At 60.4% G+C, this 13,047-nt stretch overlaps 3 protein-coding genes across 3 annotated transcripts; 1 reads left to right on the top strand and 2 right to left on the bottom strand.

Annotated features, from left to right (window-relative positions):
- Positions 1-499: 499 nt before the first annotated feature.
- On the bottom strand, positions 500-3,281 carry B0H18DRAFT_1122775 (uncharacterized protein; the record flags this gene model as incomplete). Its single annotated transcript, XM_048034570.1, has 3 exons — positions 500-676; positions 737-2,741; positions 2,797-3,281. The coding sequence occupies 3 exons, from the start codon at positions 3,279-3,281 to the stop codon at positions 500-502; spliced, it is 2,667 nt and encodes an 888-aa protein (XP_047889225.1).
- A 4,145-nt stretch (positions 3,282-7,426) lies between these two features.
- On the bottom strand, positions 7,427-8,223 carry B0H18DRAFT_659675 (uncharacterized protein). The gene has a single exon (XM_048039000.1). It carries the CDS (start codon positions 8,031-8,033, stop codon positions 7,563-7,565), a length of 471 nt encoding a protein of 156 aa, XP_047889226.1. The 5' UTR covers positions 8,034-8,223; the 3' UTR covers positions 7,427-7,562.
- A 1,110-nt stretch (positions 8,224-9,333) lies between these two features.
- On the top strand, positions 9,334-13,040 carry B0H18DRAFT_659711 (major facilitator superfamily domain-containing protein). The gene is made up of 23 exons (XM_048039001.1): positions 9,334-9,424; positions 9,480-9,562; positions 9,640-10,117; positions 10,169-10,214; positions 10,274-10,346; positions 10,403-10,524; positions 10,592-10,650; positions 10,708-10,741; positions 10,816-10,900; positions 10,966-10,980; positions 11,031-11,071; positions 11,143-11,237; positions 11,290-11,449; positions 11,539-11,616; positions 11,678-11,710; positions 11,774-11,790; positions 11,845-11,918; positions 11,983-12,011; positions 12,072-12,200; positions 12,254-12,298; positions 12,353-12,403; positions 12,455-12,768; positions 12,833-13,040. The coding sequence occupies exons 2-23, from the start codon at positions 9,520-9,522 to the stop codon at positions 12,885-12,887; spliced, it is 2,076 nt and encodes a 691-aa protein (XP_047889227.1). The 5' UTR covers positions 9,334-9,424; positions 9,480-9,519; the 3' UTR covers positions 12,888-13,040.
- Positions 13,041-13,047: the final 7 nt, after the last annotated feature.

The following is a 13,047-nucleotide window of genomic DNA, read 5'->3' on the forward strand; positions in this document are numbered from 1 at the left end:
TCACATCGAGAACTCGCTCGCCATGCTATGAAAGATATTGCTCTATTTGCGCGAGTCAACGATCTATAAAGTCGAGACAAGTAACTACAATGCACAGTGATGGAGTATATTGAGACGGGGAGAGAGCTTAATGAGACAATCAAGGCGTATGTTCGGAATGAAGAAACATGGACAGTACAGAGTGCTGGGTCACGAAAACTAGTACTACAGCGTGGATTTAGGTGGTCGCGCACTGCGAGCAGGGAGGGGTCGGGTCGTGGGACTATGCGGGGGTTCATTGAGATTCATAACGCGTACTAGTGGTAGGGACTGTAAGGCATGGTGGGCGAATGCAAAATACGAAACCCAAAAGAAAATGCAACACATGCAAGAAAACGAAGATCAAGTACGCACGTATCGACTAGCAACTAGACGGGCGGCAGCCCGGTTTTGCAGAAGGAAGGACGGTGAATATGTACAGGCAAACAATTAGAAGCGATGAATGAACGGATCCTCGCGTTCATGACACGAGACCGTGCAAATACGAGATGTCTTCATCCTCTTCATGGCCCTGCGGCTCGATGCTTTCGCGGTCAGCGTCGTCGTCATCATCATCATCGTCTTCCGTATAATACGTCCTATGACGCGTGCTCGTCGTGTGGACCGTCGTCTGGCTATGCTGACGATTGTTCACGAGCTACACAAACCAATCCGCCGTCAGTAAATGCGCACAATTCTCAGAACACGAAACACTCACCCCGCCGATCGGCCTACTATAGTCCACCTCATCCCTGAAGCTGATCGCGCCCGTACTCCGCATCCCAGCGGCACCCATACCACCCGCAACCGTGCCCACTCGACGGGGGTCCAACAGTCCCTCAGGCGCGCCCGCGTCACTCGTCTCCGTCGGCGCAGGACTCGGCATGTCGGGCGTGCCAAATAATCCTGCCAGCCCTCGCCACGGGTGTAGTCCACCATGAAGGTCCGAGGAGGAAGGATACGCAGCATCTGAATGGGTCGAGGGCGTTAGGAAGCCGTACGAGTACGGATGTGAACTTGAGTACGACGAGGGCGGCAAGGTTCCTGAGCCATAAGGGACTACGGAATATGCAGCCGTCGGATAAGCCGGGGGTGCATGATTGTGTATGATCACAGGCGGGATCGACCCTGGCGGGAGCGTCGGCGACTGCGGTCGCTTGAATGTCGAGCGCCCGAGCGTACCAGGAGCACTCTCCATGCCGCCCATAGCAGCCATCCGGGGCGAGCTGGACACACCCAGTGCGGTGAGCGCCTGCTGCGAGGTCGCGGGGCTGATTGTCGCGCTTCGGGCTCGTCCGCCGCCGCCGCTAGACGCAGCAGAGAGACGCGGATCCGTGTACTGCGAACTGCGGGGGTCCGACTCGGGGAACGAGCTCGGTGCATCGACGTACGACGCCCTCGTCTCGCTCGAGTCGCTCACACTCGCTCTCCTCCACGGCCTGCTCACGCCCAAGAAGCTCCGTCTCCTTTTCTTGCCCGCACTGCCATCGTTGTCCTCTCCCTCTCCTGGTGAGCGATACGCGGTCGGCGGGGGGACGCCAGGGACAGTGGGCAGCAGACTCGAGCGCTTGCTCGCGGTGAGGTTGTAGCCGTCTCCATGACCGTTGCTCGAGCGACCGTCCGCCTGCTTACCATGACCGTCCGAGGACCAGCCATCATGGCCGTGCCCACTGGACGAGCCAGGCCCGCTTCCAAGTGCGTGCGTAGAGCCGGTGTGCCCGTAGGCCGACCCGCCCGAGTTGTATCCGCCCGAGCCGGTGCCCCCTCCAGAGCCCGTACCATGTCCGTTTGAGGAACCGCTCGCAAAGCCTTGTGCTCCAGCAGCGGCATCACTCATAGCACCTAGCGCAGCGAACTCGTCCCATGATTGACGCTGTCCCGACGGGGGCGCCGGGTCCACAAACGGATTGGCACTCGAGTCCGCCGCTAAAGCTGGGTCAGTGTACGGATGCGGTGCAGGATCTGCGAACGGGTCCAGTGGGTTCCCCAGCGAGTGTGGCGGCGAAGAGAGGACATTCGAGCTGGCATTCGCACTCATCGGCACCGCTGCATACGCCATGTCGCGTCCGCTCAACCACGCCGCAGGGTCCATCCCCGAAGAGCTCCTCGACCTCGAGCCCGACTCGGATCGTCCCGGCCTAGCCACGGCAGCAGCTCCCAACAGTGGCGTCGCACTCAGGTGGTCGCTCGAGCTCGCCTGCGCATCTTCGTCCCCGCTGTTCGTGCGCGACATCGGTGGAGGCGAGCCGTCAGCGAGGTCATGCTCACGTTCGCGACCATGCCCGTCCTCAGAGGCAGCACTGGCAAATGCACCAGCGTAGTAGCTCGATGAACCCAACGCGAGGTCCGCCAGCGCGCTCTGTTCGCTGAACCCTGAGAGTGGCCCGGAACTGTTCATCCTATCAAAGCCCGAGGAACTCGCGTTGCCACCCCTGAGACGGTTATATCCGCCAGCCTGTAAGCTAGCGGGGCCTCCGACCTGCGCCATGCCGCCGGTCGGACTGGTAGGCGAGCCCGGCGGAAGATCGTCCTCGTCCTCGTCCGCGAGCATGTTCGCAGGGCGGCGCCGAGCGGTATTAGCAAGTGCCTCGGCGACGGCGGCCTCTGCGGCCTTGTGTGCGCGATGTCTCCGGAGCGCGATGACGAGCAGGACGCCGAGGAGGGAGAGGAAAGCGAGCGAGCCGAGGATCACCCCGGCGAGGGCACCATGATTGCGCGCAAAACTACGCCCAAAGTCAGTACACGTAGATCACAACAGCGAATGTAAATGATACTCACATCGCCTCGCCGGCCGAGACCTCAGGGATGAGCGAGCCGGAGACAATGACGGACGAGCGCACGGTGACGCTCGTCTGCCCATGACTGGTGTAGGTGAGCGTCCAGACGGACGTCTTCGTGACGGTCGTCTCCGTGTAGTGCACCGTCTTCGTCGTCGCCGAGTGCACCGTCGTCGTCGAGTCCGTCGTGGCGAAGTATGTAGCTGTCCGCGTGCTGACAACAGGGAACGAGACCGCAGTATTTGAGTAGGTCCAGGAGTACGTGGCAGACGCTGTCGTCACAGGGGAGGTGAGTGATACCGTTGAGGGCGTGCTCGGTAGTGATGACGATGGAGGATATGAAGACGAATGGGCAGCCGAAGAAGCCGGAACACTGCTTGTTGAGCGGGACGATGACGCGCTCCTACTAGCAGACGTCGAGGACCGGCTGGAAGAGGAAGATGCATGGCTAGAAGAAAGAGAAGGGTCAGTATCCGATCTACTCATAACACTCGCATCACTCGTAACATCAGTAACATAAGTCATGACTGTCGTGAAAGTCGTGGGGTTCATAAGAGAAGAAGACATGCCACTCGAACCGAGATCAACAGAGGAGGACGACCATCCGACGGGGGATGACACGGACATGGACACCGCCGAAGTCGTCGGCACATACGTACTACCACTCCCCGACGCTACCCTCGCACTCGTTGATAGGTTCGGATCGCCAGGCCCACTACCCGAGACGGACCCAGACATGCCGCCGGTCGTGCGCACCACAGAGGACGTTCCTGAGCCACCTGTGGCGGACGACGCACCCAAGCCCGCCGACGACCGATTATATGCGCTGCTCCCAACCGTCGAGCTCGGGCCTACGCCGTGATTACTCGACGTCGGCCGGTCCGACGTCCTCGAGAGTCCCGTACCACTAGAGACGGATGTAACGGTGCTACTGCCCGCGCTAGCGCTCGTTGTGCCGCCTCCAGTCCTGGCTCCACTAAAGGTAGAAGAACCAACACTGCGCGACACGCTCGCGGCAGAAGAAGAGCTCCCCGGAGCAGTGCTACTCGAGGCGCCGCCACTAGTGGAGGGACCGACGGGCAGGCTACCAGTAGAACCAGTGGAAACGGTCTCCGAGGTCGTCCCGGACGCCGAAGACGGAGGCGGTACTAACCCGGTGGAACTAGACGGAAGCGCGGAGGCGGAGGCCGACACCGACACCGACGCGGAAGTTGGAGAACGCGAGGCAGAGACAGAGGTAGATGAAGAGGTCCCCGAACTACTCCGTCGCGCACGCGAGCGCCGCGGGAATCGCCAGCGAGAGTCGCCAAAGTGCACCGCGAGCAACACACCGAATAGAAAGAGAAAGAAAGAACGCGCACGGTCAGACGGGTGAGACACCCACGGCCCAAAGACCAGTCGCACACTCACCTTGACGTACTCACGCTCGTGCTCCTACTCCGGGACGCGGAACTGGATGCCGAGGACGATGACCGAGAGTTTGAGTGCGACTGCGAATGTGAGGTGGACTGCGACTGGGACGTTGACTGCGAACGGGTCGACGACTCGCTCGAGGACTTGGGCCAGCTGAACGACAGCGACGACCACCTGCTTGACGAGTGCGAGTGCGAGTGCGACGCCGACCCGCTCCCGCTCACGGATGAGCTCGCACTCCGCGAGAATGGGTTTGACAGCGAGAACGACGTCGGCACGGAGACTGAAGTGACCGAGACTGAGGGCGCCGAGACTGAGGACACCGAGACTGAGGGTACCGAGACTGAGGACACCGAGACTGAGGATACCGAGACTGAGGGCACCGAGACTGAGGGCACCGAGACTGAAGACACTGAGACCGAAGGCACCGAGACCGAGAAGGACGTGGCCGAAGCCGCGCTCGTCGACTGCCCGCCGGACCCAGACTGCGGGTCGCCTCTGCTCTGCGAGCCTGGCGCAGATGGGGCGCCGGACGTCGAGGCTGCCGGGGAAGTCGGGGCGGAAGGTGCTGAGGGCGAACTGGACATGTCCGACGGGGTGGACGACTGGGAGGCCGTGGTCGACAAGGATGCCTGCGCGCTCGTCGGGTCGGACGCGCTCGTAGCCGCGGACGCGCCTCCCGTTGACGTCTGCGCGCTGCTCGCATCAGAACTCGAGTTCTGGCGTGCCATGAGGGGCGGTGCAATGGCTTCGACGGGGAGGCGGACGCTCGCGTTCATATCCCGCGCGTTCGCAGTCTGGACGCAGGCGGCAGAAATCGGGAGGGGCATCTGCGCGCAGGTGAGGGTCAACGCAAGCAGGCCGAGCGTCGCGCTGATGTTCCGCGGGCGGCGCGCAGGTCTGGATGAAGAGTCAGCTCACCGCGCAACTCTGCTCTGGCAGAATAGAACGCACCTTTGCGGCGACCTCGCCGGCCCTGCGTGGACGGTGCTCGACATGTCTGGGCGCGTATGGGTGGTGGCGCGCGTCCGCTTCGGGGAGGAGGCTCGCGCAGAGCCGAGATGTATGCATGCGGAGGGGGCGCGTGTGTGCGCAGGCGGCCGCGGAGGGCTGGGTATAGGGCGGGTTCGCCGGATCTAGACGTGAAGAGACGTGCAGAGAAATAATGGAATCTGTAGGGTAGATGCAAGAGTGAGACGGTCTACGATGCGGCAGTGGGTGGTCGTGAGAGGTGGGCGTGGGCGAGGGCGTGGACGGGAGGGCATGCGAGGCAGTCGGACGGGCGTGTTTTGGGGTATCATCGCGGGCGTGGGCAGAGACAGGGAGCATCAGCCGGGGATGCGGCAGAGGCGTATGTATGTCAGACTGGCGTGCCTAGTGACCAGAGTGGAGCTGAGCGCGTTGGCAGGGAGAGCGACCACAGGTGGATGGAGTACTGCTGGCAGCGTGAGTCTGCGACGGTGCGCAAGGTGTGCGTGCAGCAGTAAGCCGGTGAGGACGGCGTGCGCATGGAGAGGCCGGCGACGGCGGGCGTCGCTGGCGGTGGTCGCTGGGTGGGACGGCGAGGGAAGGGGGCGTCGAGGGCGTGCGCAGAGGCCGCTGCGACATAAAACGGGCATCCCTGCCCACTGCTCCCGGCAAAGACGCCGCACGCACCGTGTCGCTGGCGCAATTCCCAATCTCGCAGATCTGGCGTTGCACGACCCGGCATCTCGGCGCCCCACCCCGCGCCACCGCCACGCCGCCTCGTGCGTACGCCACCCCCGACTCCCCGCCCCGCCCGCCTTGCCTCTTCTGCTCCCAGCGCGCCCAGTATACCCAGGAGGGTGCCGGACTCGCCTCGCGCACGCATGGAAACGGCGCACACGCTGCCAGCAGCGTTGTCTGGGTATGCGCTCACCTATGACGCGCATCAGGTACACCTGCCCGCCTTGTCAATACAGACGCATCTTATCGACCTCCTCTGTGCGTCCCTAAATGTCATCGAATATTGGCCAGTGCGCACGCCCCCTAACACGCGTCGCGCTACTGCTCGCACCTCGCCCGGCGTCCGTCCACTCCGGGACGCGACCCTCCGCCGCCGACCACAAACAAGCTCGGACACCTGCTGCCTCGGACGCGTGGCGCTCCTCCTGAGAACCTCGCCCTCGGCCCGCCGTCCGCGCCAATCCCCGCGCGCGAACACCCTATGTTTAGACGTGCAATAGACCGCAGGCGTCGAGAATCCTCACAGCACGTAAGGATTACTCACGCCCGAGCCCAAATGCCGTACGTATTGCCTCCTCTGCCTGGGCGTTGGCACTCCTTGTAGGCTGAACATCGCACAATCTCTGCGTGATACCGCGCGCCGCTACACACGTGCAGTTGTGTTTCGTCAGTGCGAGGCCAACCGCGAACACTCTGAACGTACTAGGACGTCGCGTCTGGGACTCGCCCGCTCAAGGCTAGAGGCATCCACCACTTGTTCTTGAACAGCCTTGATCCCCTTCTGCCTGCGACGCGCGGTCAACTTCGCCACAAACCCGGCCCTCCTCCCACGTCCGACATCACCCGAGGTAAGTAAATCGCACTCTCGTCACCCTTCCTGTATCACTCTCCCACAGTGCCATGGCTTCGTGACTCTCTGGTAAGGCACTCGCCTTACACATGGCGACCCACGCTCTATCGAACGCGCCTTCGTGATCTCTGCGGCCTTCCGAGTCGCTGCCGGAAGGTAGGCAGTATCGCCGGTGCACCGAACTTCCACTGGACGCTCTACGCACGCGCGTGCTGCGTGCGCACGGCATGGACGTTCTACTCGGCTGCCTCTCGCTCGACGGTCGCCGCACGTTCAGTACACATTGATTCCGCGTCGTCAGTTAGCAAGTCTGGCTGCTGTGCTGGGACTCGCGCGTGCTCGACGTGTCTCATCGCAGCGCGCGAAGGTCCAGACACGCTACATATCGTGAACGTATCGTGGCTCAGGCCTTGCTGTGCACCTCGACCACCCATCCAGCGATCACCTACGGCTACCCAGCCATCTGTCCGAACGCGCTCCCGCTCCCAGTCCTGCACCACATTCAGGTGACCCGTCCCCTCCATCGTCCCACGACTGTCGTCCCATCGAACAGGCCCGCCGCGCGGCCATCACTACCGTACCACTCACTCAATTGGCGCCGGCGGGGGCGCCGTTGTGGACCTCGCGACTGACGAGTTCCGCCTCACACAGACCGCACACGTCGACATTCCTCACAGCACGTAAGGGTTACTCACGCTCGAGAGTGGTAGCGGGACTCACGCAGTCGTTACGATAGCAGCGCAGCGACAGACCAGCAGCCCGCCAACTCAGCTTGCCCAGCGACCCTACCCGCGATGCTACTGCATTCGCATTGCCGAAAGGCGGTGTCGCCTTTCCCAATAGTTGCGTGCGATGAGTGAGCTTGGCCCGCTCGGTATGAGGGCGGCTTGCAACGTATCTAACAACGCCTGACGACGCCCGGGCCCGTCTGAGCTGCCCGCACGATCGGACGTCGGACAGCGGCCGCGAGCCTGCGTATACATAATCTCGGGCCGTCTGAACTTCAAGCCCTCACGTTCATACCAATGGGCCGGTCGCATGGAAGGTACTTTATGATTCACCACCTTGCGTCGACGCGAAGTCGGGACGATAATGGGGGCGGGGAGCTGGTGGCCCGAGCGTTTCGATCCGCTGAGAATCGGGTGATGGCGGGCGTGCAGGTACCGCGTACCGAGCACTGGTCTTCGGTTGCACAGGTGCCGAACCGCCCGCCCAGAGAGCGGTCGACGCGTTGGGTTGGCCGGAAGACGAGGATGATACACGCTCATGTCGGGTCGCCGTCTGATTGGTGTATGTACCGATGGGCCTGAGCCAGAGCTCGGTCGCTGGCTGTGTGCGTAGCGTGCTACTGGCGCGGGCTACCAAGATGAACCCGAACATCGGGGAGACCATTGGATTTACGAAGTCGCTCCCCTGGGTCTTGTCTCAGTGCGCGCTGGTCGTCTCTGGTATGTGAGACGGTACTCAAGCTACGCGATGTTATCTAGCCGTGTCATCGCCCAGTGCGCTGGCATCCCAAGTGCCCGTCGGCTGTGTACAACGCCTGACAGCACCAGTGCGTGATTTCTCGCGGCTGATCCGACAATGATTACCAGCTCGACAGACCACTATGATTTTGTCCAAGCTGCGTTGAGGCCGAGGTGTGGGTTCAACGTTCAATGGCTGCCACAGCCACCACGTTGAACGAGGTTATGTATGGCGAGTGTATGAGCGGAGCGTCTGGCACGGGCGTCGACTCGCTCGCGCACAAGTCTCCGTGGCGAAACACAAGTGAACGCTTGGTCCTAGAGGCCACATCCCTCAGTTGCGAAGAGTACGTCGTACTCAGGGCATGGTGACCTCACCATGTCAGTGCCATGTTCGCATTTAAGCTTCAGCTACAGCAACGCTCAAGCGGTCTGTCTGTCGCGTACAGGGCTTCAAAGCTTCCTGCATCAAACCGGTGCTCGTTCGTTCAATTTTCAACATTTCAATATTCAAAGGCCGTGCCAACTAGGTGCGATCCCCCGATAGTCGTCTCGATTTCCTTTGGTGGCCCGGAGCGCCAGGGAGGTTTGCCTCCGTTGTGACTACAAGGGGTGTAGTCATTGATCGCCGTCGGTCCGAATAGTGTCTACGCGTTTCCTGGGATAAGAGGCGACGCGCTTTCTCCTGTACTTCGAGTAGAACTGCTGCGGCCTGTTATTGGGACTCAAGATTGACCGGGGTTGCGTACAATGAGAAGAGTGGCGCGGCGAGGGGATAGAGGACGGGCGCCTACGCGAGTGTGGCGCGGATTGATGGGCGTCTGATTTATGTCGTTCATCTCCGGACGTAACTCGTTTGCGAACAGCGATGCGACGCCTACCGACAGATAACTCTTCGTTAGGGCATACTTGCGTTGGATATGCGATGGCTCACATCTCACAGCTGAACATATTCTCAACGCAGCGATGAGCAGCGATGTAGGGTTTTGAGACGGCTGGAGTGCTGTCACTGTGCTGGAGGCCCTGTGACAGCCTGAGGCTGGGTGCAGGTACGCCGGGGGAAGTCCGCTTGCTTCCAGCGTCCTGTCGCTCGATCGTGCACCAAACATGTCTGTCAACGAATGCAGCCCTATTTGGGTTCCGAGCTAGACGCGAACTCTGCAGCCTGCGCTCCCTTGCCCTCCGCCCTCCAGGTCCGCCCCCTCCTTCCTTCTCTCTCTTCCTCTCCCAGCTGACCAACTCACCTAGCCCAACTCTAGGTGTCCTTCACAGTCCTTTAGAGTTCGATATGGCTTCTCTTGAGAGCGCAGATTTGGAGTCACCTGCAGGTGGTACGTAGCTCCGTCTCGTTTCGACCATCTCGTAGGCCTCGCTAACGAGGGGATCGTCGCTCTGCGCGAACCACCAGGAAACGGGACTTTCCATGTGCTGAATCGGGTAGGACAAAGCCCCAGCCACACGGCCGTCCACACGATCCGGTACGAGTCGACAATGCGCTCGCACAGTTCCGGGTTCGGGATCGAAGGCCAGACCACAGCGTCGCAGCCCGACCTCCCGGCGACCACGTCCATCGACCTCTCCACAGACAGCCGCACCCTCAAGCGCGACTCCGCGGACGACGGAGACTCGCGCTTCCAGTCCCTCGACCGTTCCTCGACCAATCCTGCCGTCAAAGGCGTCGAGGCCGCGCCAGTAGTGAACCTCTTAGACGCTGCGGGGCATGGCGACGCGGATATGGAGAAGAATAGGTTGTCGGGTTTGTCCGCGACGGGGACGATGGAGAGCGCGAACCCCGAGGCGGGCTTGCCGGAGAAAGAGATGGCGGCGGCGCAGGGGAAGAACCCGCCCCAGTTTTTGACGGGGATCAGGCTTTGGATGCTCTTCGGGTGAGTCTTGCGGCTGGTGCGAGAATGATGACTGACGGGGGAACTGTGCAGATCGATGGTCCTGACCGTGTTCTTGACGAGTCTCGACGGTACGATCGTGCGTATCTACGTTCTCCCGTTTATCCATGAATATGCTCAGCCATATTATACACGTAGGTCGCCACAGCCCTCCCGCGCATCGTCTCTCAGTTCGATGCGCTCCACGACGCGACTTGGGTCGCCGTCGCCTGTACGCCCATCCCTCGCTTCCTCATCCAGGCTCTGCGAACTTATGCCCCCATGCAGACATGCTCACCCGGACGGCCCTCATGCTCGTCATCGGCCAGCTCGTCAACGTCGTCCCGCTCAAGACGCTCTACCTCTTCTGCATCGTCTTCTTCGAGGGCGGCTCCGCCCTCTGCGGTGCGGTGCGTCCCACGTAGCGTACCATTATGTCGACTGGCACTGATTATTTGGTCGCCGTACAATGTACAGGCGCCGAATATCAACGCGCTCATCATCGGGCGGGCGATTGCAGGGATCGGATCGTCAGGGTGCGCCTTCGTGTTTCTTGATATGAAGCGTAGCTAAGTAGCGTGTGGTGCTCGCAGAATTACCGTCTGCTACATCGCGGCGATCGTCAGCGTGCGTCGTTTAATTCCGGGATCACAATGTAGTGTGTAACTGATATTGACACCTTTCTTGCGATCGGGATGCAGTTTACGTCTCTGACGCTGCGGCCGATGCTCCTCGCGGGTCTGTCCGTCGTTCTGGCGGTGTCGACGATTTGCGGACCGTTGCTTGGTGCGTGAAATCTCGTTCCGTGGGTTTGTTCATCTATGCTGACTGGGGTGCTGTGAACAATACAGGCGGAGCATTTACAGGCAGGTCGCCTCTCCCTTCTCGATACTCACAATCTGATCGTAGCTAACAGACCACGTCTCCTGGCGCTGGTGTTTCTACATTAACCTCCCGGTACGTTCGTCCCCTTCCTCTCCGTTCAAGGCGGATGTCTGACCATTTCCCCCACGGATGCGTACGTGCAGTTCGGCGGCCTCGCTGTCGTGGCCATGTTCCTCTGCATGCCCAGCAGGCCCGCCCCAATGGGTGCAGACAAGCCGCTCTTCACCCGGCTCCGAACGTACGTCCGCGCTTCCCGTTCGCCTTCGTGTCTGTTGCTTATGGTGCACTAGGGGGATCGACTGGCTCGGGTGCGTGCTGACGGTCAGCCTGACGACGTGTCTCCTGCTCGCGATGCAGTGGGGCGGAGTCACGTACGCGTGGGACAGCGGGACGGTCATTGCGCTGTTTGTCGTGTTTGCGGTGCTTTTGATAGGGTTGTGTTTCTGGCAGGTGAGTGTCGCTAAACCAGCTGTTATGCGGGTTATGCGGGTATGATCGCTAGGAAGGGGGTGCGTGAGCTGACGGTGTGCGGGTAATAGCGCTACTTCGGGAAGCGGTCGTTGGTACCGCCGACGATGTTGACGAGGCGGACGCAGGTGTTTGCGAGCTTGGAGACGGTGGGTTTCCCTCGAAGTCATGTTGGTTGGGCGGTGCTGAGCGTGGGTTGGTGGGTTTTAGTGCTTCTTGCAGTCGGCGTTGACTATCGCTGTGGTACGTATCCGTTTTTGACTGTTCGCGACCGCACAATCTCAATGAATGCACACGTTTTGACAGTACTATCTCCCGGAAATGTGAGTCTAGACTGTTCCTGTCTCTGCTCTACGGAGGTCATTGGTATTCTCCAGGTACCAGATCAAAGGAAGCAGCCCTGTCGGCGCAGGCGTGAAAGTTATGGCGTTTATGCTCGCGTACCTCATCGGTATGTCACTTCTATCGCGTGTTCGACTCGTGTCCTCACGTCTTTACTTCCTCCGTGTCGGCAGCGTCTGTCCTTGCGTCCATTGTCGTCTCCGTAAGTGCACTCAATGTCTAGACTGAACTTGAAGCAGCCTGATAATGTCTTCGTTGCCAGCGCGTCGGGTACTACAAGCCATTCCTCGTCTTCGCGCCGCTAATCGCTGTGCCTGGTGCGGTTCTGATGTGGCGCTCGGACGCGGGTACTTCGACGGGGCATCTTATTGGATACCAGATCCTCATGGGGGTATGTGCCCGTACTCGTAGTGCGATCGAGCAGAGCTGATCGAGGATTTGTAGGCCGGTATTGGGGGCGCGTTCTCTTCGACTAGCGTCTCCATCCAGGTACGTGCCTGTGAGGACGCAAACGCGCATTTGCTTGATCGGAGTTTGTTGTAGAGCGACTGGCAAGACGTCACACGCAGGAGCACGCTTGCTACGACAATCTCCGTGCGTGTTGATGCCAATGTAAAACTTACGTGAACTCATCGTATTGCACAGACGTTCATGGGCTTCATCGGCGGTATCATCGGTCTCAGGTACGTCGTTTGTCTCGACCTTTACGAATCTCTTCTCTTCTCACCGAACCCTCGCAGTCTCGCAGGAACCTTGTTCGACAACAGCCTCGGGACGCATCTGGCCCAGGTCCCCGGCCTAACCGACACGCTCCGCACAGAAGTCGCGGAGAGCATTGAGATTATCGCGTTACTGCCTGAGCCCCTCCGCGGCGAAGTCATCGACGCTGCCATTTCTGCTATCAAACCGACGTGGCTACTCGTCCTGGGCTGTGTCATACTCGGAAGTCTCTGCGGAGTGTAAGTGCACTTGCTTGCTTTGTGCGTGTGTAAAAATGGGGTGCTGATGTGGACGGTGTGATAGGCTGGTGAAGAACCACAATATCAAGGAGCGGGCGAAGCTGCAGCCGCAAGAGTAGATAACAATACGGAGTGGGGTCTCCTCGTGTTCAAGTTGTGGACTTGGAAGTCGAGCTTGCTTTGTTGGTCTGTGCGAGATTGCGGACTACTACTACTTGCATGGATATAGTATTGAATCAGCGTTAATACTTAAAGGAGTTCGTTCTTGCCTCCACTTAT

This window comes from Fomitopsis serialis (genome assembly GCF_022376445.1).
Source record: "Fomitopsis serialis strain Sig1Antser10 chromosome Unknown B0H18scaffold_83, whole genome shotgun sequence".
In the NCBI taxonomy this organism is placed as follows: Eukaryota; Fungi; Basidiomycota; class Agaricomycetes; order Polyporales; family Fomitopsidaceae; genus Fomitopsis; species Fomitopsis serialis.

Bases quoted from the DNA above. Each gene is read 5' to 3' on its own strand.
- B0H18DRAFT_659711 (XM_048039001.1), top strand. From the start codon at position 9,520: ATGGCTTCTCTTGAGAGCGCAGATTTGGAGTCACCTGCAGGTG. The intron at 11,617-11,677 runs GTGGGTTTCCCT...GGTGGGTTTTAG, and splicing joins TGTTTGCGAGCTTGGAGACG to TGCTTCTTGCAGTCGGCGTT. The intron at 12,769-12,832 runs GTAAGTGCACTT...ACGGTGTGATAG, and splicing joins CTCGGAAGTCTCTGCGGAGT to GCTGGTGAAGAACCACAATA.
- B0H18DRAFT_659675 (XM_048039000.1), bottom strand. From the start codon at position 8,033: ATGAGCGTGTATCATCCTCGTCTTCCGGCCAACCCAACGCGTCGACCG.